General features: G+C 35.8%; 4 protein-coding genes across 4 annotated transcripts; 2 read left to right on the forward strand and 2 right to left on the reverse strand.

The window, feature by feature from the left end:
* Positions 1-2: 2 nt before the first annotated feature.
* On the reverse strand, positions 3-4,904 carry LOC149400079 (tubulin-tyrosine ligase). The gene is made up of 15 exons (XM_089611440.1): positions 4,572-4,904; positions 4,097-4,339; positions 3,882-4,006; positions 3,564-3,783; positions 3,272-3,397; positions 2,886-3,142; positions 2,537-2,644; positions 2,228-2,369; positions 1,969-2,134; positions 1,604-1,761; positions 1,157-1,480; positions 930-1,004; positions 768-837; positions 528-685; positions 3-435 (listed from the first exon to the last, which is right to left on the reverse strand). Exons 1-15 carry the CDS (start codon positions 4,842-4,844, stop codon positions 292-294), a joined length of 2,589 nt encoding a protein of 862 aa, XP_089467566.1. The 5' UTR covers positions 4,845-4,904; the 3' UTR covers positions 3-291.
* Positions 4,905-7,132: 2,228 nt separating this feature from the next.
* Positions 7,133-13,205, reverse strand: CPSF73-II (cleavage and polyadenylation specificity factor 73 kDa subunit-II). The gene is made up of 13 exons (XM_089613654.1): positions 13,134-13,205; positions 12,851-13,037; positions 12,678-12,750; positions 12,343-12,460; positions 12,091-12,164; positions 11,344-11,480; positions 10,616-10,679; positions 9,915-9,980; positions 9,455-9,524; positions 9,170-9,274; positions 8,883-9,024; positions 8,492-8,588; positions 7,133-8,166 (listed from the first exon to the last, which is right to left on the reverse strand). Exons 1-13 carry the CDS (start codon positions 13,156-13,158, stop codon positions 7,336-7,338), a joined length of 1,989 nt encoding a protein of 662 aa, XP_089469780.1. The 5' UTR covers positions 13,159-13,205; the 3' UTR covers positions 7,133-7,335.
* A 2,019-nt stretch (positions 13,206-15,224) lies between these two features.
* On the forward strand, positions 15,225-17,339 carry LOC149400081 (uncharacterized). The gene is made up of 2 exons (XM_089611019.1): positions 15,225-15,702; positions 16,637-17,339. The coding sequence occupies exons 1-2, from the start codon at positions 15,410-15,412 to the stop codon at positions 17,115-17,117; spliced, it is 774 nt and encodes a 257-aa protein (XP_089467145.1). The 5' UTR covers positions 15,225-15,409; the 3' UTR covers positions 17,118-17,339.
* Positions 17,340-22,624: 5,285 nt separating this feature from the next.
* Positions 22,625-24,047, forward strand: LOC149400082 (uncharacterized). Its single transcript, XM_089613434.1, has one exon. The coding sequence runs from the start codon at positions 23,060-23,062 to the stop codon at positions 23,858-23,860; it is 801 nt and encodes a 266-aa protein (XP_089469560.1). The 5' UTR covers positions 22,625-23,059; the 3' UTR covers positions 23,861-24,047.
* Positions 24,048-26,025: the final 1,978 nt, after the last annotated feature.

Consider the following 26,025-nt stretch of genomic DNA (forward strand, 5'->3'; position numbering starts at 1 on the left):
TCTTATGAACCGGATTATAGTCGGACCCGAAACAAAAGTCTGCCCACGATTACAAAGCCAACGCAAAAAACAAACCGTACAAAATTACAATCTCTGACAGCTCCAAAATTACAATCTCTGTAGCGATTGATTTCGTCGATCAGCCTGCTCACACTTCCCTTGATGCCTACAAAGGTCTTGTTGTGATGACTCCAAAGACAACATATCCCCGAAAAAGAAAAAGTAACGCAAATTACATCCGAATTTAGAGCACTGCAATAGGTAAATACGACTCTTCTGCGTAATGCTCAATCAGAGTGGGCTAACATGAGTGGTTTCATTCAAGAAAAGACAACCGAACACGTTATTAAAGAAGTCGCGCCCCTTGACACTGCCACCATATATAGTTTCGGTGTCGTAAGTGCAGGCTCTTGTACAGTCGGGACAGTATGTAACCTAGGAAATAGAACAATCACAAACACGTAAACAACAAACAAACGATACCCTTCTATACAAGTGAAACGTGCATGTAATGGTACGATACAAACCTCCAGTAACTTTGGCTGGAAAGCACTGTCAAGCATGACATCCAGGCCATAAATGGCTCTTGATGTCGGACTATGCATTTCAGGATGAACTGAAGCAGCTGCTTCAAAAACTGATCGTATCATACTTTTTACTCTTTCGTGGATCTCCAACCATTTCACTGTAGTTAAACCAGGCAATAATATTTTACCAAGATAGGACCTCATGAGGAAAAAATAACAAGTGAATAAAACTGTGAATACCTTTGTGTTCCTGTTCAAATTCCTTCACAAAGTCAGGTGTATTCTTGTGATTCAAATTTCCTCTATAATTCTGAACATGAAACAGTATTAAAAAATGAGCAATGGAGGGAAAAAAAAAAAAAAAACAAAGTGCAGAGGCATAATGTAAGATTGAGAACATACCATGACCGTGAAATGGGTCTCGTACTCGAATAAACTGTGATGGTCTAGAGAATATGGGTTGTTTGCTAATCTTACCTGGAAAGAAAACCAAATGACTAACAAAATTAGGCATCTTCAAAACGAGACTAAAAAATACTCATTCTTTGAGCATGTCCTTTTTTGACGGTTAGGAAAAAAAAAAAAACTAGTACCCTCTGCAAAGAATTACGCAAATAATGCATACATACCCAGAAAACATCTGATAGTAATATCTCTAAAGGCTGTATACTGCGAACTAATACTATGTAACGGAGATCGAACTTCTTCCCGTTGAACAAAGCAGGGTGCTCGATATACTTCTGGCAGATCTTTGGTCCAGTTTCCATGAGCCGAATAATAGCACTCAAGTTCTCAGTAACAGTTGTATCAATAGTTCGTGCCATGTTCCACGGTTTCAGTATCCACAGGTTGTCACGCCCGTCTCTTTTCCGAGAGCAATAATCACCAATAAGCTCAGACAGATTTGTTTCAAGATTATAGGTAGACTGCATCCACTCTGGAGAACCGTATGCCTGTTAAATGAAGAACGGTTGAGATGTACTATCCTTGCAGAAAATATCTTCAAGCTCGACTGAAACCACAACCAAATCAATAAAAATATGAAAAATGATATTGTGACCATTGTGGTCCCTCACCTTCTGAATGGTCTCTGCTAGATGATGTTTCATCACGATACATGCCTCGAAAGGAAATTGGTTTACTAAGTGGTGCTTTGTTATGCCCACTGCCTTCTTCAAATCCTCATCTACCTGTGAACCGGTCCATATAATATCTGCATCCTTTGGATCAGTTGCTTTAAGCAACATCCAAAATAGTGTGAGCAAAAGAAAGATCTATAAGCCAGGAAATTGACTATGTAATTGATGCATCAAATAGCAAATGTGTAAAGTAGAAACTTGGCTATTCAAGAATACTGTGATTGATAGATTTAGGATTCTAGTGCTTAGAGTTATACGCTACACAAAAGAATGGATTGAGCATGATAAAAAAGTAAACATACTTAGTATGAACTCAGGGCGTGTCAAATTATCTTCAACGTGAGGTATATCGGTGTAAACACGTAGCGCACGTCCATGATTAGGATCCAAACTTCTCGGTAGAGATTGCTGCGGGGCTGAAAAGGTTGAATTTCCTGATTGTAATTTGTCCCAGTATCTTTTGTACTTCTGAATTCATTAAGCGCAATTGCCATCAAGTTAATGAAGAGCTGGAGTTTGATAAACAGTAGCAAAGGGTGCAGGAAAATGTGAAAGGCATACATGGATAAAATAGTTCTCAGGTGTGTGGAACCAAGCAGTAAGCCTTGCCGAGCGTTGTTTGTCCTCTCCGATACCAATGAGAAAATCTCGAGTACACTCATCACCCTTCTCTACATTTTGGGTTGGCCATAATATTGAGAAACTAACAATACAAAAGAACTGATTCGTGTTACTTAGATTTCTCATTCGTTGGCTAACTAAATTAAAAGTAAATGTAGCAAAAGGCAAACACTTCACTAGGAATTTCCCATTGTCTTAACGCTTTACACAATACCAATTAATCATAGGCAAAGAAAATGAAGAAACAACCTCACAGCAGATTCAAATGTTCCCTCGGGCATGAAGAGAAATGGAGCCACTCTAAAGTTTGGCACATCACTATGGCGCAAAGCTGAACCTAGTTCGTCCATCACATACCTACATGCAGCTCGAAAACAAAGAAAACAAACTCAGCTACCAGTATAAGAATCTTCCAATAAAATACCTCAGTATAAGAGACTACATGATCTTCCAAATCCTAATGGCAAATACTAGTTTCATATGAGAAATCAAGACCATAATAGAAAAGTCAATCTCTTGAGAAGCATGCAGCAAACTAGAAAGATGACATAAAATAATAATAATGAATAAAAAAATTAAAAATAAACATAATGCACACCAAACAGAGGTCTCGTCAATCTTTTCTTCATCTGCAAGTCTGTACGTCATTAAATATGACCACATCACTTTCAAAACACGGTCCGCGATAGGCTCGTCAGGCATCCACTCAGGAAGACGTGGTTCTAGATTAGAGTCAACGCTGTCTTTTCCTTGTTCTAATATTTTTGATGCAGCAACACCATTCAGAACCGTGATATTGGGAAGGGACTCAAGGATTTCCACTGCACTTTCTCCAAGCGGGCCAGGGACTTCCACCTGTAGAACAAATCTAATTTTTCAAAACCAAAATTCTTTCACAACACGACATTGATTATGAGAGCTAGTTCTAACTATAGTGTCTACACGGAAATGGGAAAATCTTGTAGCTTCTTGAGGCAGAATTACCTCCATCGAATGTAAGCTGATGAATCGACTCAGGACACTGAACAAATCACCAACTGAGTTGTGTTCCAAAGGATTTCCCCGGAGATTCAAGTGCAAAAGAGAAGGCAAACAAACAGGTGAAAATGCCTGGAAAAGAAGTTGATAGGGAAAGACACCAAAATCACCAATAATATCAACTGAAATAAGTGAATAAATTCAATGATCTGCATGAAAATCCAAGACACAGCTAATGGACATAGTTGAAATTCCCATTTATAAAGTAACAATCAAAATGTGTTACAAAAGTGAGAACCTTGTTATTCAAATTGTGGATGCCTCTATCAGACAAGTCAAGAGAGGTAATTGTGTGCAATGAAGAATCATCTTGAAGATTTCCAAAGCCTGGATTGTTTTTGTCGTACACATCGCCGCAGAACCCCAATGCCCACTGTCCATACTTTGAAGTAAACTTCGAATTATAAATTTCCAAAGTTGGCAAATCTTGCATAACTTTATCTGCCAATTGACGTCCACTGAAGTTCAAAAAAAATAAAAATTAAGCTTTATAATTAACCCAGTTCATTGTTAAAAATCTCCACGAGAGACAGAACGAGAGAGAGAGAGAGATTACCACTCAATCACAACTGGATTATTGTTCAACCACAATGCTCTTAACCCTCTGAATTTGGTTATTTCTTGAACAACAATTTCCACACTCTCGATCTTATTTCCACAGAGACTGAGAGCGAGTAAACCCTAATCCAGAGCACGAGAAACGGGAACATGATATAAGTAAACTGATTTCCGATACTATCAAACACTCACCGCCACTTTGATCATACGAACCGGAAATTTGTTTGGTAAATCCAGCGACAAAAATGCATCATCGTCGATGTTGAGCTCATCCAACTCCAACCACCTCACAGATTCCTCTCCTGTCTCCTGTGCAATGCGTATTTCACTCTCCACAACCTCGAAAGCCGTCTTCCTTGTTTCCTTTCTATTTGTTTCTTCAGAGTCCGAATTCGAATCACTGTCCACACACATGATAGAAGCCATTCTCTCTGCTAATCCAGGTACTTCCAGCAACTGCAACACAACAAAAAAATAAATAATAATTAAATAAAAATACCATTTTCTTTTCAGTCCAAGTCTCGTCGTAGCCAAACAAACAGAAATGGACACATTACAATTCTCCAGACTCCATTTCTCAGCAACAAAGCAATAAAGTCCGTAGGAGATAAAAAGTAAAATTTGATAAAATTTCTTTTAGCGTCGCTTTCTCATCATGCAAACAAGTCCGAGCGAGCGATCCACGTACCTGCTTGTAAGCATCGGAGAGTCGAAAAGTCCAGGCGTGGTCAATGAGGAAGACATCAGAGTGCTTAGGCATGGACTCCGAAGTGAGAACGAGCTTTCTCTGAGGTCCTTCGTCGCACGGCTCGATTTGGAAAAAAGAGCCGCCATCGAAGGCCTCCGTGGAGAGCTTCGCGAAGAGCTGGCGGTACAGATTCTGCGGGAGTCCCGAGGCCTCGAGAAGGAGGCCATGGACTTTCTCAAAGTCGTCGTAGGTTTCAATTTTCCTGGCGGCCATCGGCGCGAACACGATGACGGAGTTCAGTGACTGGCTACTTTGCTGTCTCTCACTCTTCTAGCCCCGTGTCTCTCTCTTCATAGACTGCTTGAGTATGGCGGTTCGAAACTATTGGGCCTAGCCCGCTAGGATTTGGATTTTTAATGTGATTCCGCGGATATCTTCTTTTAAATGCCCATTCTAAAAAGTATCGAGTTTCACAAATATCGGTTTTCTAAGTTGAAATTGTTGGACTTGGACTTGGTACTGGACTATTATAGAAATAGCTTCCAATATTAATAATCGTTTTTCCCAATTTTTTTTTTAATTTTAGCCACTGAACTTTTATTTTTTTTTATAAATAACCATTTTACTTTTCAAAGTGTCCATTTTTTGTCCTCAGTATACAATTTCAATAAGTGTTAATAGATTCAAAAAATGTTAATCAGATTTCAATAATTGTTAACCAGATTTTAATAACGGTTGACTATAATTAGAACACAAGGTTATTTTTGTTCAGTGAAGATAGAAACGATTACTGTTAAAATATTTTAAAAACACGAGTGATATATGAAAAATCACGCATGTATTACATTAGTTAATGTAATTTTTTCTATATATTTTGTATATGTGTGTGTACAAATTAGTTTTCCTATAAATTATAGTTATGCATAAAGAAACAAAAATATGATGAAACTATCAAACACCAACATGTTTTTTTGTTCGGTTTATTTTAGTTTTGCCTTGCAACTCATTTCGGTTGGAATGGGCTTTTTAAAAGATAATAGATTAATAATATTGGGTTAATTGGTAATACATGAAAAAATTGGCTTATCCATCTCTACTACAGTCCTTATTTAAAGCATTGGTGATATTTTAAATCAGTCTAAGAAGAAATTGGATAAACCGTAAGAAAATGTATGATTAGTGATCAAAACCACCACGTTTCATAAATTTAATAATAATGCGATGCTCTCTTGATGTAATACTTATTTTGACAACGGTTAATGCTTATTTCTCACACGTGATATATATTAATTAACAATTATCAATTAAAAATACACGCGTGGGTTAAAAATAAAGGAGAATTTGGAAAAATATGTGATGAAAAATGGAATATTGAATTTCTAAATGGTTAAGGGCATAGATGTAAAAACTATGTGCATTTTGACAAAAATATCATTCACACATAATTTTCCAATTTATGTAATATGCTCTCTATCACACATTGCGTTTTATAGAGTCAGGACTGGCCTTTGAGGCTGATCTCGTTGACCAACACTTCTGGCTAATTTTCTCCCAATGAGACTATCTTTTGAGGTTTGTGGGTTTGTATTTGTGCCTAATTCTTAAGTTGACTTTTTGGTTATCTTGATGCCTACGCTTTTTGTCCGAGCAAATATCAGTACAAAAAAGTGAGTAAAATTCATAAGAACATCTGAAAGTGCCAACTTGAGCGTAATTTAGAATAGCCAAACAGAAACAAGATCACGAAATTAATTACGATGCATCAGCTACAGAATGAAAAACGGAGAAAACATCGCAAAAGCAGTTGTTTCTAGCGTCACTATAAAAACTAACCGGAAACTAAAAATTACGAATTCACAGACAAAAACTGATCGACTATCTCTTCTCACGTATAGTCTTCGGTCCCCAAGATAGATATCAGACTCTTCACAAACAATAGTGGCCAGAAACGACCCGTCTCAGGCTTAACCTGACCGATCCCATCAACGGAAAGCAATGAGTGTAGACCTTTGAAATTTTATAAAACCAAGTGCAATTCAATTATGTTTTGTACATCAATTATGTTTTATAAAACCAAGTGCAATTCGATTACCAACACAACTATTTTTTTTTCCCTGAAATTCTAACTATAAATTGTTCACAAAAACTCGAAAAACTAAAAATTGTTAAACATGTGCTCATTGCTCGAAAATTACCTTAGATTGAAGAAAACTCGAAGATTAAAAAAAATGCAAAAATGACTGTAAGGTGTGATTGAGGGATTGAAATTGAAGTGGTTACCTCTTGAATGAGAGACTTTGAGTACTTTTTTACCTTTTATAGTTTCGTTTCCCAATTTATACAAAAAGTAACTTTGGGTTTTTAATGTTGTAATCTAAAACCTTGATTTGATTTATCAAGTTTCCTAAGTCATCATCTTCAAAATGAGATATTAATAATTGGGACACTGAGAGTATATCTCAAAACCATTGGTCAGGCAATTATCAATGTTACGTCCTAACAGTTTGTCAACAAAAATTTCCTTTCACAGTGGTCAACTAGAAACACGTCTACGCAGCTCATATCAAATTTTCTTTTCGCTCTTTTCATATTATTTTCGATAGTGACAGCTGAAAATAATCCTATCTATTTGACACATACAAACTGTTAGATAGTGAAAACTTAGACCCTGTCAAAATTAGCAAAAAAATTACAGAGAACTCAACATACACCACTTGAAAATGCATACCTAATGCGGATAAAGGTTAATCGACTTTAAACGAATTCAATCCGCTGGAGAAATTTCTTTCACATTTGGAAGTAGCTGACCTTTAATGGACCTCACATCAAAATTCTCCAAGATAGAAATGACCTTCCATGCGATCTTCTCGTCTTCCCGTGACCAAACGCAGCAACAAAACACTAATTCAGGCTTGTTTCGAGGATTATCTGATATCCTTCCGGCACAATTGTCCTCCGAACAAATGGACAAAGAGAGTGATTCCACTTGAAGGTGTTCTCCAAAATCCTGGACATTCCCTTCGGGTAATTCATCAGAAAGTATCAGGAAAATTAATCGAAGCCAAGGTCCAGACGTATCATTACTCATCGAAGCTCTGTCTGTGAAATCCAAGTTCTGTATATAAATGGGGAAACAATAACTGTGCTTGACGTTGTGCTTCGTTTCTCCGAGAATGACCAAAAGCTCGTCTTCGTGTACAACCTTTGCTTTCTTTCCCTTCTCCATTACTAAGACTCCCTCGCCAACCCTTTCGTCGGTGACCTGCAAACGCGGCATGGAGTTTCTAGACTCGGGGCTGGAATTGTTTCCATTCTCCGAGCTGCTTTTGACAAACTTGAAATTCGGGTTTGAGCAAGTTCGAACAAATGCCTCAGAGGCCACAGCTTTCACGTAATGTGTTGATGAGAGTGACACGGTCTCATTATTTGCAGGATCGTAGCAATGGATGCCAAGCTCAGACTGAATTTTCGCCTTCAGAATTTCCATCTTCGGCTTCTCACCGTGAACAAGGATCACATGCTTCGGGGAGAGAAATTTCATGAGGTCCATAATGCCTTTTGCATCTGTATGAGGACTGAAAGACAATTGATGAATCTACAACAAAGATATAAGGCAGAAATGAATACATGTAAAGAACTAAATGATAATTCACAGAACAGGTGTGTTTTGACATATTTTGAAATATGGAACCAAATAATTCGACAGTCACATGCTAGGAAATTTTTCTTTATTTCTGTTTTTTTTTCATCATGAGAAAAATCAGCTACTGAAATCAGTCAAATAAGGAGTTTCACGTCATTCCTGCTCTAATTTACTTCCAATCACGGAATCGGAGAAAATGAGTTCTATTTTGTCCAAAATTACAAAGTTAAAGATGACTCAAAAATCGTGCGTTGGTAGGGAAAGAGAGGAACTGAACCTGACATCGAACATCAATACTAGTGTCCTTATCGATATCAATTTTGGTGGGTTTACCAGACATCAGTTTATGACCGACGGTTCCAGCCACACAGTACCTGCAACACATGCATATAAAAAACTCAGACCCAGTTCACTACAAGGAAAAATCACATTTGATTTTTTTTTTTTTTTTTGGATGTGTAATTTAATATTAGATAAAGCCAAATCAGGACGCTATGCCGATATTGCAATGTTAGAACAGAACTATATGCAAACAAATTATGGTTTACTTGAGAAGCATGTAAGAGATTCAATAAAATAGATAAAATATGTCCAAGCAGAAAATGAGGAACACTTGACTACATAAGCAAAAATATATCAAACATTAAGTATTGCAATGTTATTGTTACCCAGGCAATGTGACGAGATTCATTTCTGAAGGAGCCCAGTTTTTAAAAACCTCGAGCGAAAATCCACCGCTTATCATTCCTGGTGTGGCAAAGAGAACACAAGGTCCAGGGGCGTTTATCATGGAACGGTCAAAGTTTTTCACTGCAACATCAAAACAGAGACAAATGAATGGTGCACAAGTTGGCCACAAGATTGGTCATGAAACAGAAATTCTAAGATGGACAAATTTTGGCACATCCAGAGAAACATTTTTTTGGTTTTTACCATAAAATTTAAGATTACATACCATTTTTAAACTCAAATGCATTATGCGTGAAATACGTTTCTTTGATCTTCTGGCTTGTCCAACTGATAAGCATTTTATAGTACATATTGGCTTGAATGGTTAGACCTGAAAGCATAAGCACTAATTTATTGAAACAGCTTACTAATTTACTTAATGAAACTATCTCTAAACATAGTATATATACGTCAGACGTAAAAGGGAAGAAACTTTTGAATACCATAACATACGGAGAAAGAGTCATCCGGGGAAAGGGAATAAAATAAAATAAAATAAAAAAGAATGAACCTGCAGAGAAGTATATTGGAATCTTTAGATTCATGCGCTCCCAATAGTCTTCTAAGAGGATGCAGAGTTCCTACGAAATAATGGCAAAGTTATGCAAACTCTATAGTAATCCCAAGAATCAAACAGTATTAAAGAGAGAGAGAAAAAAAAAAACACATGAAACAAGTGCTAGTCCTAGACTTGGTATCCAATTGACAATAGGGAACGAATTCACCGCCTTCTGGCTGACCGGCGATTACTAGCAATTTCAGAGAGACTATCATATAACTTAAACTCCAAGTAATACAAAAGCATAAATGGTCAAAACAAAAAGGTTCATTATTTTCTGAGGTATGTTTCACCCGCATCAAGTACTATACCCATATTTGTGCAGTGATAGATGATCTTGACATCATGCCAAGTAAACAGACTACTACTTGCAAACAGCAATTAGGTGAGAATGCTATGTCAATGAGAATACCTGAGCTCTTCCAAGAGCAAATGTAGGTATAAGCACCTTTCCTCCCGCAGAGACACATTTGTGTACCTATATATATATATATATATATATATATATATATATGTTGATACAAAACTAATATAAATATATATGTGTGTGTGTGTGTGTTACATGATTATAACAGTAAAGAACGCGGAGTCAAAGGAAAATGATAAACCTAAAAATTGAAAACATTTATGTTAAAATGACTACATGGGCAAATTTTCAAGGAATATGAAGAGAGAAAAACGTCTTCAAATGAGGAAGTCAAAAAGAAAAAAAAAAATCCATTTAAAAATAAGAGGGACCGTCACTCTGATTAGTGTTCAATTACCTAACAATCAACAGTGAGCCGCGCGCATGCACACAAAAAGTAATTGAAATAAATGAATTTGTAACATCTGGTCCCATAATATGACACTAAATTATTCTCCTAAAAGCTGATGAGGCCTTGAGAATACAATGGTGAATTAACTTAGCATGAACTCACCAATATTGATACATTTTTTTCATTATTAACATGTGCTTTCATTCATTTTTTTTGTTTATAAGCACCAGAAAATCTCAAATGCTGCTTATTTATTAAGACTTTCAGAAATTGCATTGTGAAAAACTTTAATTTGTTGTTGAAATCAGTTATACCTACAAAATCCACAAAAAAGAAATGAGTTTTGTTCACATACAGCTCTAAGAAATTCTCTCTCGCGGACGTATTTTGAGTCTCGTACAGTTGTTGCATATGTCGACCTGTAAAACAACTAGAGAAACATTAGGTCGAATGATAAGAGGAGACCTTTGTAATTACTCAACGAAGCATTGTGGTTGACGTACAAGACCTGGCATATATATATAGCTCACTAGAGCATATCAATTCAATTAGACAACAAAGATTATTTCAACTCCGAAAAACTGAAACTGAGACCTCTGACGAAGTCAGACATTACAGGTTTTCTTTCCTACTGTTGAAGTACGGCTAAATGGCAATACTTAAAATAAGTACTACTTCAAAAAAAAAAATTTATTTACTTGGTTTTTTGGAATCACAAAGTGGGCTCAGGAAATGTAAGTTTGGGAAGAATGATTTCTGTGTAGATTAACATGTGGACCAATCATTATATTAAACAGATTCAGAGCTATCTACTTGAACTTAAAAGTTGGAACACCAAACAGAAATAATAAATTAAAACTATTTACGTGATATCTGCACCACTAATTATCGACTGACTAATTCTACTAACAATTATCTACAACATAACTTTTATCGGTGAATGAGATGGATTGTAAAACGGGATCTCTATGTAGGGAATCTTAGATGAAGGATGAACAGATCAGTCCATAGATTTGGAGACGCACAAACAAGTAGGAAAAACATAAGCATGAATATCAAATAACAGCAGATCAAAAAACATACTCAGTTATAACAAGGTCCAAGTGTAGGCGATCAATTTGAGCTGCCCCGAGATGTCTATCCGGAGTCATATTGTAGTCACCTGTGTACACTAGAGCACTATCTCCTACCTTTGCATAAAACATTGCAGCTCCAAGAACCTTCAGAATATCAAATTATATATAAAATAAATACAAAAAAAAGAAGTTACGACTTGAAAACAAGATATAAAATAACAAGAGTGACATTATGCAACTTTAAAATTCACCAAGTACAAAACGGAGGGTTAAGAAATCAAAGACACCAAATAACTGCAGGCTGGCATTGTAGAAGAGGAGATGATTTTCAATGGTTAATGTCTTAGGCTTTTTCTTTCTTTTTTGAAGAATAAACATATGCATATGCGAAGGTGCCAATATGTGAAGAATAAGCAGACTTCTTATAAGTAACCATCGGAAAACAAGCCCTTGGGAATTTAAGAAACACATATAGTTACAACAATTTTCTTTTTATTTTTTAAAAAAGAAAGAATTTATCAACACAAAAAAAAACAAAAAAAACAAAAACAAAACAAAAAAAGAGAGAGCGAAAGAGAAAGGTCTAATTTGTCAACTAGAAAACTGCCAAAGAGCTATCCAAATATTCATTGTCCCGCATAACATATACATACAGTTCCTAAAACTATTATACACTTGAAATTACTTTTAGAGCGTAAAACTAGTAACAAGATGGAAAAAGAGCTAACTTTGAAAGTAACATAACAAAACTCACATGTCCTGCATAATAGGCCCGGATTTGAAGGTCCTTGTCAACCTCAATAGTCTGCTTCAGATCAACAGCTATTACTACAATGAACATCCGAAGTACAATATGGAGAAAATTAAAATTTTAATTCTTGACACTGACGCATAGAGAATGACACTCCTTTGCATAATTTCTTACCTCCCTAATCCATTGCAGGCTTACACCTATAGTTACTGTGCAAACACGTTGAACTAAACGTGTATAATTAAAATGACATACCTTTCTTCATGCATTCTGCTATATGATCAGAAGTGAATTGTTCTTCCTCACCCCTTCTCTCGACCATAACTTTTCGATAATCCTCCAACATAAGTGGAGCTAATGCCTTTGTTGGATACTGCAATACAGGCAATTCTCGGATTAACATCCACGGATCGCATTCAAACATTTTGAAGAAAGAGTACAATGGAACAAAATTATATGCTAGCATATGACAAAATAAAGATTGTACAAATTAAGAAAAAGAAGTAACTCAGAAATTAGAAAACAAAACACGCAGCCCAAAATTGGTAACGACTCAATGCAGATTGCAGAGCATTTCATCAAACACTTACAGTCATGTAAATAGGCCCATTGTACCCACAAACTTCAGTGAAGTAAGGAAGCGCACCAACATGATCCAAATGACTGGAAACAAACAGACGCAGATGAATTCTCAGAGCGAAATACGGCAACACAGAACAAGAACAAAAAAAAAAAGGTGATAGTGAGAGGAGAAAAAGTTTACAAGTGGGTGATTATGACACAATCGAGAGCTTGGTCGAAAGTGGAGGCTTGTTGGGGCTTAGGGATGAGCGAGAAATTTGGGTATCGGCGGTGATCGAGATATCCCATGTGCATTCCACAATCGAACATTATTCTCTTCCCGTTTATCGAAACCACTACACAGCTCTTTCCAACATCTTGCCCTGCCCCTGCAACCACAGAGGCTTGAGATTTCTTGCGCGGCACGAAACGCTACTATGGAAGGCTATTAAAGAGGGGGAAAAAGCGGTCGGTCAATGTTTTACCGAGCACGAGACAATCAATTGCCATGGATGACTTCTTTGCGTGCTTTTCGTGGCTTCTTCGACACCAAAAATGGACGTGTTCGAAATAGAGATGAGTTTTAAACCTTGAAAAAAAAAATGTCGTCGAGGATATTTTAGTAAAATTATATGATATTTACTTGTAAATTAGCAAAATAGCCAAATCAAACCTTATGATTTGCTATATAGCCAAGGTTTTGTAAATACTAAGTAAATAGCCACTCGGATGACTTGGCCCAATAATATGTTTTTTCATATCCAAATTTACCTCTGTTACGTTTGAATTTCGAATGTTTATATGAAATTTTTGATTATATAACTTCCCGGTTTTTTTGAATTTAAATTTCTCATATAAGTGAACATGATTTAGTCAACTTAATGATTCCCTTTATTTTAGGAACTAATTTGGACGTGGCAATTGCAATTTATTTGTTTCATATTATATTATTTTCTTGTATTTACTGCATGATTTATCTTGTCTCGTTTTATTATTTAAATTTATTGTTTCTAACACACATATATTTCAAACGTTGTTATATCTCTCTTTCACGCCAGGTTCATCCCAGTTTATTAATGTATTTACGTATATTTACATACTGTTATAATGCAGTATATTTACATGCTGTTATTTACGTATATTTACATGCTGTTATTTACGTATATTTACATGTTGTTATTTACGTATATTTATGAATGAAGATTGGGCGGGAAACAATTTGGGCATTTTCGTAAACTTGGACGTGCAATTAAATACAACTGACTATTTACTTAATATTTACAAAACCTTGACTATTTAGCAATTTTTAAGGTTTGAGTTGGCTATTTTGCTAATTAATTGTTTTTATTTACCAAATTTATAATGAACACGTAGAAAACCAAAATTCCCAAAATAATTTAGTAAATTTTTTAAAAAATACAACTTTTATTTAGTTTTTTAAAAAATTTATTTAGAAAGAGTATTGGAATAGACTTTTATTCGGTTGATCAGCCTTACGTACTCTCAAGATATACATTTTAGAAATTTATAACCAACTTACGTGAAATTTTAGTTTTAGCCAACGTTTCAAAATGTTTAGTCAAATAGTCATTTTTGCTGATGAGTTAATTTTTAAGCGTTTGACATTCTCGAATATCAATAAAGGCATTCTCGTTTTTTTAATTAAAAATATATATTATTTTATTGTTAAGAAATATTAATTATTTTGTTTCCATAATTATAAGTAGTAGTTACAGTATCTTGCTCTCTCCATCGCGCTCTCCCTCTATCTATATCACTCACTTTTTTTCTTTTTTTTTGCTCAATATTGTATCTATGTACCAATGAATCAACGATTGTCTTCAAGATTGGTGAAGTATGTCAATTTTCTTCTCAACATATATTCACACAAATTTTTTCTAATATTGATGTTCCAGATTCTTTTTTTTTTTTTTTTTGAATTCGTTCATTAATGTTGTTTAAATATTTTCTCAAATTTTACTTTTATAGCTTGTATTGTAAATTATTATAAATTTTTGTTCATTAATGTTGATAATATGTTAATTTTTATAGTATTTATGTTTTTTTTTCTTCTTCAAATTCGCTTAATACCGTTATTAGTTTATGGATGTCTATCGTTATCATGTTTTAAATATTTGAATTTTTGTGTTGTTAATCACTGTAAATTTTCGTTAATTATTATTAATAGTTACTGGTTTTTATTTTTAATAACTGTGTATATTTTATAATTGGATTTTTCGCAATTCTTTTTCTTGGTTTTGTTTTAATGATTTGCGTTTTAAAAGGAAGCAGTTGAGATTTTACTTATAAAAATTTCTTTTTTTATTTTTTAAAAAATTGCAGCAAAAGGTATTTGGGTTATTTATAAAGACAATGGCTATATGACTAAAACGTTTGAAATTCGTTGGTTATATTAAAATTATAATATTTCAAAATGACTAGTTTGGTAGACCTTACATTTTAATTCTTTCAATTTTGTGCAAATGAAAAATATTTTCCATCCACATAAAAGGTCTATAGAGAAATTAATAAAACTAATTAAAATAAAGAAAAAGGAAACGAAATGTCTAAAAAAAAAAAAAAGAAACCGAATATGACAGCAACGGCGGAAAATTTTCGACTGACCCATCATGTGCTCTTCTTCTACAACCCCTATATATACCTTCGTCTCCACTTTCTTCTCTCTCTATTTTCCCTTTCAATTCCTTTCACTCGTTCTGTTCTTCACAATACCTCTCTCTCTCTCTCGGTACTCTGAGCGATGTCGATTGCTCTGCAGAGAAACGGCAAAGGCGGCGGCGCGATCCGGCGGCCGAGGTTCGTCCATGGCGGCGAAGGCGGCGGAGGTGTGCCGTGCCTCACGATCGAAGAAGAGGATAATCGCCGACTGGACGGGGATTCGGACTCGTGCAGCTCCTCGTCGGTAGGGAGGAACTCGGACGTCTCCATAGATTCGTCGTTGGGTGAATATTCCGGCGACGAGGAGGAGGTTCAGAGCTCATTCAAAGGTCCGTTGGAAACCATGGATGAACTCGCGGAAGTACTTCCGATCAAGTATGTGCTTCTGTGCCTGGGTGTGTTTTGGTTGTGCTGTAGCCTGTACTTGATTATTTGATTGTTTCAGGTGTCTATGAAATGTAGCGAGGTAGGGTTAGCTAATTTAGGTTTTTTTTTTTAAAGAATTTCAGTATCTGGTTAACTGCTAATTTTTTGTTGTTGCCATTAAGATTAAAATTAACTATCTAGTTCATTTATTTGATTAACATTTGCTATATTTAGGGGGAAAATATATTTGATTTAGACTGGTATGTTGTTTTTATACCTTGCCATAATTGTCGTGTTTTCGGTCATTCAGGTCTTTAGCTTTTAAAAGAGTAAAGATTCGACTTTTAAACTTCCTGTAATCATCTAAGCAAACGAGAAAGAGCCAAAATAATGGGCAGATATATAGCGTCCTAAAAAAACCTTAGACATGACTGCAGAATTTTTTCAAGAAGTCTTAGGTCTGTAATTAGTGAAGCAACACTGCTGATATTTGTAGAGTTTTGCTTATTTCACGAGCTTGTAACCATATATACTGAATGTTTTAATGAGTTTACACTTGATTTTACTCTGTTCCATTGGTTGATGATGTTGCCCTCGTCACTATTTATCTCCGACCAATAGATATCTTCATTTTCTTTTGTAATTTGCAACCAGAGTAGATTTAGTAGGAAGCCGAGGTTTTGGAATTGCACTTTTCACTTGTCAACCAAGATCTGCAGATAAATAAACCAGTGTAACAGTTGTTTATTTCCAATATTTTCTTTTGAACCAGTGAAAATTTCAAACAACATGCCCAATTCTAAAGAAATGGCATTTCCCATGGTATTCTTACAGTCAAATGTAGGGATGAAGATTCAAAATAAATATCTCAAAACATTTGCTCATAAAGCATAAATCAGAGAGAGACAGAGATATTCTAACTTTTCCTCTTGTTTTATTCCAGACGAGGCATGTCCAAGTTTTACAGTGGAAAATCAAAGTCCTTCACGAGCTTAGCAGACGCCGAGTGTGTCCCATCCGTCAAAGCCATTGCAAAACCAGAGGATCCGTACAACAAGAAGCGCAAGAACTTGCTATCCCGAGCCAACCTTTACGAAAAAACCCGCCACCGATCTTTGCTGAACCTCGGAGCTGAAACGACGTCGAAGAGACAACCGTCGAATTTTGGGCGAACCGCATTTCTCGTCGGTGAGACGAGCGATGGGACGAGCTCGGCCTCAACTTCGCCATCTGGCAGGTGCCTTCCACCGCTGCATCCGTACCCCAAAAGATCTCCGCCACCGCCCGTGCTCCCGCCACCTCAGCGACAGTCTCCGTGGCGGTCCTTCTCTCTGTCGGATCTTCAGTCTGTTTGTGCTTCGACATCGAATTTAAACGGCCTTGCCATCGCTACCGGAGCCAAGAACAAAAGCGAGATTCATTGAAGTTTTCGGCTCAATCTTCTTTGTTTTTTTGACACACTGTCTTTGCTTGAAGAGTCTCTGGTGTTCGAGATTTTCCCAGCTGAGTCCTAGTCGATATAAATATATGAGTATGACTCTTACGACTTTAGAAGAGGTACTAAGTTATGTTGTCATTTTAGATACATCTACTGCGTTGATGAGCCTTGTGCTGCGACTATATGGTAATACAAATACTCTGTTCTTTCTGCTTGTACTTGTAGATTATGTCCATTTTACCCTCTTTTGCTTCGTTACCCTTGGTTTTCCCGTAAAAAAGGGAATGGAGGAGGACATTTTTGGGATAGTATAAAACTTATTTATATTTTTTATAGATCTAGTAGTATACTTATAATTTTTACAATTTTCAAATAAAAAAAATAAAGAAGAAGAAAGAGAAGGAACAAACAAGGAAATGCAATGTTGACATGTTCAAAAGTTACCGAGATTACGAGTTTTCTATTCTAGAAAGTCTTTATTGTTTTGAATGTGTTCACTGTATCATTTAACTTAATTGTTTTCAGTCATATTTTAGGAATATCCAGGGGATATAGTGTTTGATTACCAGTCAAATAGTAGTCTCCGTTATCATAGTTTCACAATGATCATAAAATCAATTTTTAGACTTTGACCGTGTACTCTTGGGGATTTGTGCTTCTAATCGTACGACGTATTACCTACATCCGTTGAATAGTAAAAAAAAATGTTCCGGATGATTTAAAGACTATGATGGATTGAAACTGTACGTGATAAGTTATTTTTCATGCCGCTTTCTGTAAAAGAGTCGTGGAACGTTATTTACGCTATTTTCTACTTTGCGTTCATGTGATTTAGTTTTCCAATTCGTATCAAAATTATCAATGAGTACAATACTTCTTAATTTAAGAAAATTTAAGTTAGGTAGGTGAATAATATAAAGAATTTTTGTATGAACTAGCAATTTCAAACTTAGTGTTTGACAAAATGGTCAAGGTTTTACAAGTTGATACATTTTAGCCACTTATAATGTACAAGTACTAATATACCTTTAATTATTTTCAATATAATTAATCTAAGCTTCCAAAATTTTAATCCAGTGCACTTTCTGTATTAATCCGCTCTTCGATAAACCATAAGAAGAAAAAGAAGAAGACGTCAAAAACTTTAATCCTACTTTCAAAAAATTTAATCCACTCTTCGATAAATCATAAGAAAAAAAAAAAGACGAAAATCTTATCAAAAAATTTAATCCTCCTGTTAAAAAATTTAATCCATTGTTCGATAAACCAATCAAAAGAAGAAAAAGAAGAAGAAAGAGAATATGTCAAAATTTAATCTCGCTTTCAAAAAAATTAATCCACTGTTAAACCAAAAAGAAGAAGACGAAGAAGAAGAAGAAGATGGTGGTGATCAGTGGCGGAGCTAGGATTTCAATTAAGGGGGGGCAAATTTGAGAAATATTTTTGAGGAGGGGCATTATTGAAAAAAAACTTACAAATTTGGGTCAAAAACATAATTATTAGTAAAATTTAGGGGTAAAATTATAAAAAAAATATAAAAATTTGGGTCTAAAAAATAATTTTCAAAAATTGAGGGGGGGCACTGGCCCACCCTGGCCCCCACCTGGCTCCGCCTTTGGTGGTGATGACGATCGACGGTGAAACCACTTTCCGATTGTCAACCGGAGCCTTTCAAGCCGCTCTTCTCGTCCTCATATTTGTCGTTCAAATCCGATCTTAATCAAGCCCTAAGTCGATCTATCATTGAACCACCATCATCTCCACCGACCGTCGTTCTCTCCAGAAGATTCGAGCAGCGTCGACGAATCTCCAGACGAGGCTCGACTCTCCATGGACGCCTCCTATTTGAATCGGAACCCTAACAAAGCTTCAAGCAAGGAGGATTCTCCAAGATCGGAAGCTTCTCGCGGAGTCTGACAATTCTTCGCGAGAGCTCGATCTCTCCAACAACCGATTCGCCAGCGGTTTTCCGACGTCAGTGCTTTCACTTCCTCGCCTGAAGTTTCTCGACCTCCGATTCAATGAGTTCGAAGGTCCGATGTCTCCTAAGCTATTCGATCGATCTCTGGGTGCGATTTTTTAGGGTATTTTGACGGTTGAATGGTTTGAGTATTCTGGTTTGATGTTTTACTGTTTGGGTCTAAGGATATTATTGGGTTTTTTCAAGTTTTGGCTATTTTGCCTCAAATTGTGAAGGATTGGCTATTTTGCCAAGGTCAAAGTTTCAAATGGCTAGTTAGCCGCAAAACCCATAATATAATAGCAATTTATTATGTTGAATTAATATATATATATATATATATATATATATATATATATATATATATATATATCACCATATAGCTTCATACTAGCTGATTGTTAAAACTAAATTGCTAAATAATAATTTCGCAGTACATATCGCAATCAGCTAATGTAAAAAAGATGTATCATAGTTAGCCATTGTGAAAAGCCCAATTTAAAGTCTCAGTTTCAATTAAACTCCATAAAATAAAAAAAAAAAAAAAAAAAAGGAAAAAAAAAAAAGTTGAATTGAACAAGCTTTTCGACACATGCACAGACATGTGCGATTTGCTTACGTTGATTTGATTATTCTAATAATATAAAACTAGGGATGGCAATTCGACCCGTTACCCGAGTTATTTGGGTCGGGTAATACTCGTTCTTTTTTGGTAAACGGGTAATACCCGTTACGGTTTTAACGGGTCCGGGTACGGGTAACGGAATAGTCATCCCGTACCCGGTTACCCGGGACCCGACCCGTTAACTTTTAAATATTTAAAAAGATAATAAATTTTTATATGTTGCAATGAAGATGATCAATTTGTAGTAGCACTTAGATATTTTTCACCTAAATTTTATTATTTTTAAACTTTATATTGTTGATGGATTTTTATTTTATAAACGGCTAAACGGGTAAGTGGGTCTACCCGACCCGCTACCCTTTTTTTAAACCGGCGGGTAACGGATCTAATATTTTTAACCCGCTTACCCGGCGGGTATCTCCGTTACCCGACCCGTCTTAAAATCCGGGTAAATGAGTCCGGATAACAGATAAAAAATTATAGCGGGTACGAGTAACGGAATAGGTGTACCCGGTTTTAACCGTACCCGTTGTCATTCCTATATATTTTTTACCGAGGCGATGCTCTCTATTACCTTTTTAGATCAAAGGAAATATATATTATATATATATATATATATATATATATATATATATATATATATATATATATAATCTACTTAATTTCCTGTATTTTTAAATATCTAGATGCTAAATAATACATTTTACGTGTCAGGCATGCACTAAACAGAAATTCAACTCTCTTTCTCTCTCTCTCTCTCTCTCTCTCTCTCTCTCTCTCTCTCTCTAGATATGCATAGTACACTTGACGCTATGAAACCCAAAAAATGAAAAATCTTCTAGTTTCCTCTCATATTTTGCATAAAATAAGACTTTTAAAATCGTAAAAAAAAGTAACATAAAATTTCGGAATCATTTTTTACATAACATGAAATTTCTATTACAAAATTTTACTGATTCGATAGTCGTACTTAAATAATAATAGTAATTGTCAGTGAGAAAGATATGAGCTTGAAAATGACCATATAAAATACGGGATCCCCTTGTCCCGTTTCATATTTCGCGAGAAATAGATCAAAAATAGTACCTAAAACTTCCATAATTTTTAACTGGTTCGAATTTTCTGGTATTATATTTTACGGCTGCGGGAATCCATATTTATTAGTTATTTTAATTCAAAAATAATTTATGTGAGTAAAATATATACCTCGCCGCGGCGAGAAGTACTCCTGACCGCGACAAGATTGTACAACGGTACACTGTACCGTTGTACAAAGTCTAGACTGTCCATTTTTTTTATAACATGACAGAATAACCGATGTAAAATCACTCATATTTCACAACAGTTCAAAATAACCGTTGTAAAAATGTCTACTGAAAAGTCGACTTTTCACAACACTTAATTTAAGTGTTGTGAAAATCCGTTATGTAATCCACAGTTTGTAGTAGTGTAACATGGTACTTAATGAGTCTGACCGAAGTTTTCAATGCCACAAATCCCGATAATATATCATAGAATATGACTTTTTTCTCATTTCCTATATGTTATGATTAATAAGAGAAATGAGATGTCGCGGGATCTCATATGACGTCTAACTTTACATGAGAGCTCATCCATGCATGGAGTTAAGTTACAGCGATGACATTGGTTTGTTTTGTGTAATGAAATTATTTTGAGTCAAGTAAATTATATTTTTATTAAATTTTAAAAATGTACGTCTATTTTCTTTTTCAAGAGTTAAAAGGAATAGACTACAATCAAGTTAGTTGTTTTTATAATATTTGTTATAATGGTAAAATAATAGAGCTTACAAGAACTATTCAGCTACACTCTCGACGCACAGTTTTTCTATCTAGGATAAATTTATTTGGTGTAGAGATACTCAAATATAGATTAAGTTGGAATTTTGGTGTAGGATACATTTCATTGATCGACATAGATTAAGTTTTCCACCAAGACAATTGTTGGAATTTTTTTTTTGCTAGATACAATTCTGCTTGTCATAAAATATGATATCTTGTTACTGAATGATTAAGTATAGAAACGGCAAAAAGTAAAATAACAATAATAAGGAGAAAAGACAACTGAAGAAAGAAAGACAAAGAAAGAAGGGCAAGACAACTCGAATCACCCGCTATTCATCCTGGCTTGGTGGATGGTAGAACAACGGAAGGAAGGAATGCCGAATGATGTGTGGACCTAACGGTAGTGCCATGTACCGTGTGGGAGAGAGACGGAAATACACGTTCCGACAGTTGGCGGAAGATGGCAGGGGCATACCGAAAGTGTGTCAGCCATTTATTTCCGTTGAATTTCTCAAGAGACTAATACACAGTGTAAAGTATATGATAAAGTGAATGGAGCAATTAAATACACTGTGGCCGCTGTGTACTAGAGCAATTAAATTAGTTTTTTTATTTTTTTTTAATTTCTTATTGGAAGTTAATGGAAATGTGGATTTCCATTAAGTTTAACGGAAATTCCATTTCCAATAAACAATGGAAGGCACCAAAATACCTAATGGAAATACCATTTCCAATAAGCAATGGAAGGTGGTTTAATGGAAATGGAATTTCCATTTCCTTCCAATAGCCAGCTTGACCCGCTATATAGTTAACTCTTCACACCCAAAAAATTTCAAATCAATACACATGAATATAAAACAAACATAAAATGGATTTACTTTTTGGTTCTTTTTATAAAAAGGGATTAACTTTAGAGATAGCAAGTAAATTAAAATCATATCCCAATAAACCAGACCAGAAAGGCAATACTAGGAGTAGGAAGGGGATAATTCAGAGTCAATCGATTCAAAAGAAGTTTTATCATTACCAAAATCTGAATCCAGAAAAAAGGAAGGATAATTAATGCTCACCTAATGAAATTGCTAAGCAAGGATTTCCAAACACGTTGAATCGTCTTGTATTGTATCCATCCATAAATACCTTTAATTTTTTTTTATATAATAAAATTAATTACCAAGAACACATCTTTTTTAGTTCTAAAGCGATAACAACAACATTATTAGCAGCAGTACCACGTATCCCAAAAATAAAAATAAAAATAAAACTATCATTCTCTGTTTACCACACTGTGTCTAATTGTCTATATAAATTCCTCTGTGAGAAATTCTCTCAACCCATTTCACACATCAACCCAAAAAAAAAAAAAAAAAAAATCTCGCCTTTCATTTCTTCTCCAGTCTCCACTCCACTTCGTAAATTCCTAAAAAATAAAAAGAAAATAAACACAGTCTCTCTTCCACTACGTAGCTGGGTGGGTTCGCGCAAACACACAACAGACATATAGATAGATACAGTCATATATATATATAGATATATATATGGCATCGTGGTCGTGGTACTCGTCGGTGAAGGTGAGTCAGGAAGAGTTCAACACGTTCCACGCCATAGACAGAGAGCTGTACGGCGTTCTGACGCTGAGCCTCCTCCGAGACCCGTCGGAGTCGATGCAAGTTATGGCTCTCTGGCTCTGGCTCGAACACAACGCCCTATTCCGCCACGTCATCACCACCCTCCTCTCCCTCCCCCACTTCCTCCTCAACGAGCTCGCCGACGAGGCCGCCTCTTTCCTCCTCCTTCCGCCACGTCACCACCACTCTCCTCTCCCTCTCACCCAGTCCCTTCTCCCCGCCGGCGGCGCCGCGATCCCCGCCGCCCTCCGCCGCCCCACGCTGGCCGCCGAGCTCGGCGCCATCGTGCAGCGCGTTTGCCTGCGCGCCATGGCGGAGATCGCGGTGGTTCCGGCGGCGGTTCCGGCGGAGGGGAGGACGATGTTCGTGACGTTCTCGAAGGGGTATCCGGTGGCGGAGTGGGAGGTGAGGGAGTTTTTCCGGCGGGCGTACGGCGACTCGTGCATAGAGTCGCTGCAGATGCAGGAGGTGCAGGGTCAGGAGCAGTCTCTGTTCGCGAGGATCGTTTTCAAGATGTCGTCCACCATTGACGTCATCCTCAACGGTAACCCCAAGGCCAAGTTCACCATCAATGGAAAGCATGTCTGGATGAGGCGATTCGTTCCCAAGAAGCCCAAATCATCCTCGCACCCTCCTCCGCCGCCGACCCACGACGGTGGTGCCGATCAGAGAGACCCTCTCCCGGATCTCCCGGCTTCGCTCCTGGACTAGCCGACTCTGTATAATAGTAACTTCCGACTGTACTACGACTAGAATGAATAATAAAAAGAGAAGTTTATTCTCTCGCGTACGTTACGAGTTGCTCCGTTGTGTTGTGAGGCGTGACATCATGACGTGGCTTTTATTATTTATATATATATATATTCTCTTCTAGTGGTGGTGAAAATCTTGAGGCGGAGTCTAGAGAGAGGAGAAATGAACTTTTGGAAAATATAAATATTTTGTTAACATTTAATGATGGCAATGAATTTCTTGGAGATTGTTTATGCAAACACCATGGGTTGATTAAGTGGCACACGCATCATAGAAAAATGCCAATATTAATTGGTGTAGGATTAATCAGATTGTCTAAGAATAAAAGATGTTAAAGATTTGTCTTGTCTTAGTTTTTCTTTTTAGTGTTTCTTTAAAAAATTTAAAACATTTGTTCATGTAGATTTTGATTTAATTATTTTTTAATTAAAGATATATATATATATATATATATATATATATATATATATTTAAATGCAGCATACTGAAATCTTGAAAAAGAAAAAGGATCCTTAAAAGACACGTTTAAAAAAAAAATCCATTCTTTGCTTCATTTTAGCATACATACATAATCGATAATCGAATATAACGTCATTTTCTTTGCACTTTGTATTTTACTACAAATTTTGTATGAAAAGCTTGACATTCGATGTAAAACTAATAAAGGAGATTTTTAGAATGACTCGTAATATTTTATATGATTTATTGATATGACGAAAAAAGTCGTACCATAGATCTAGAGCACTTTGTCGTTTTGTACTTTTACGTTTTAAAATGTTATTAGTATTTGAACTCTTCATTAGATTCGTAGTTGCATTCGGATCATGGTCGAGCAAATCTAACCAGAATCAAATGACACTTGGTTGTGGATTTAATAATTAGGTTCAACGAAACAATCTAGAAGTTAATTTGAATGTTTTATCGATGATAATTTGTATTTGATTTCAATCACAATTAGAAGAAAATATCCAAGTAATAAATAACTAAGCAAATTAGACCGAAACATTGAATTCGTCAAAATGAATCATATTTCATTCATATTCTATCTTAAGCATAAAGCGAAAAGAGAATGGATGACATCTATTTATGGTTCACGCCTTAAATGTGAATTATTTTAATTGTTGTTACTCGCTTAAATATTCTATGAATACATTATTTCAAAAATCACAATTACTCACCTTGATGTACGCGATAGACATAGTGTGTGTTATGAATTACTTGTTTTACATTGAATCAAATTACGTCCCTAAACGGAATCATGAAGACACGAGTGAGCAATGCATATGTACACTTTTCAGATCTTATGAAGGTGATAATTTTTACGAAGAGCTCTTGCGGATGATGCCCGATGTTGTGTGATGGCGTAGCCGACGCGCTGACAAATAAGTTGAGTAAGAAAAAACGCAAAAAAAATTTCTTTGGTCCATTGGTTCTCAAATTTGTTTTGCTCTTGTGGCACATAGAAACTAAGGGTTGTGTTTTTGAGCCCTTCTACTGATTTGTCATTACTTTACACTTTTATTCTTCAATTATGTGACAATAACAATATTTTCAAGTCCATCTACTAACAATAATCATAAAGATAATATTGTCGCAAATATGTGATTGGTTCTTGGCCAACCAATAAATGTCTTAGTAACTAATACTTGTTGGACAATTAATTACGTGGGTATATGAATTAGATTTAGAGGTGGGAAACAAAACCAATAGATCAAACTAGTTTTACGCGGAGAAGGTCTCTTCCCCAAGCCTATTATTCATTTCAACCTTTTGCATATGCAAGTCTTGCTTTCGAATATCTAGAGCCCAAGGGTTGGGTTGATATCAATCAAGTCCCGAATGATCGGTTCTTCTTCAATTTATGGACGCTATCGCCAACGATCATTGGCATTTCAACAATGACTTTTATATCATTAAATCAGACAACGCCTAATCTCACCTCTTTTCCAACCTATACCCAATCCGACAATAACCAAAATTTGAATCCCAACCATCTCTAATTGTTGCCCCTTTCCACAATAGTAAAATAACATCATAAAAACAAATAAAATGTCGGAAGAAAAAAAAACTAATCTTATGGTAGTGCAAATCAATTCGAAACGCTTGTAAACGAGACATCATAA

This window comes from Urtica dioica, chromosome 4 (assembly GCF_054948205.1).
Source record: "Urtica dioica subsp. dioica isolate 48M chromosome 4, U.dioica_male_clone48M_v1_H2, whole genome shotgun sequence".
NCBI classification, from domain to species: Eukaryota; Viridiplantae; Streptophyta; class Magnoliopsida; order Rosales; family Urticaceae; genus Urtica; species Urtica dioica.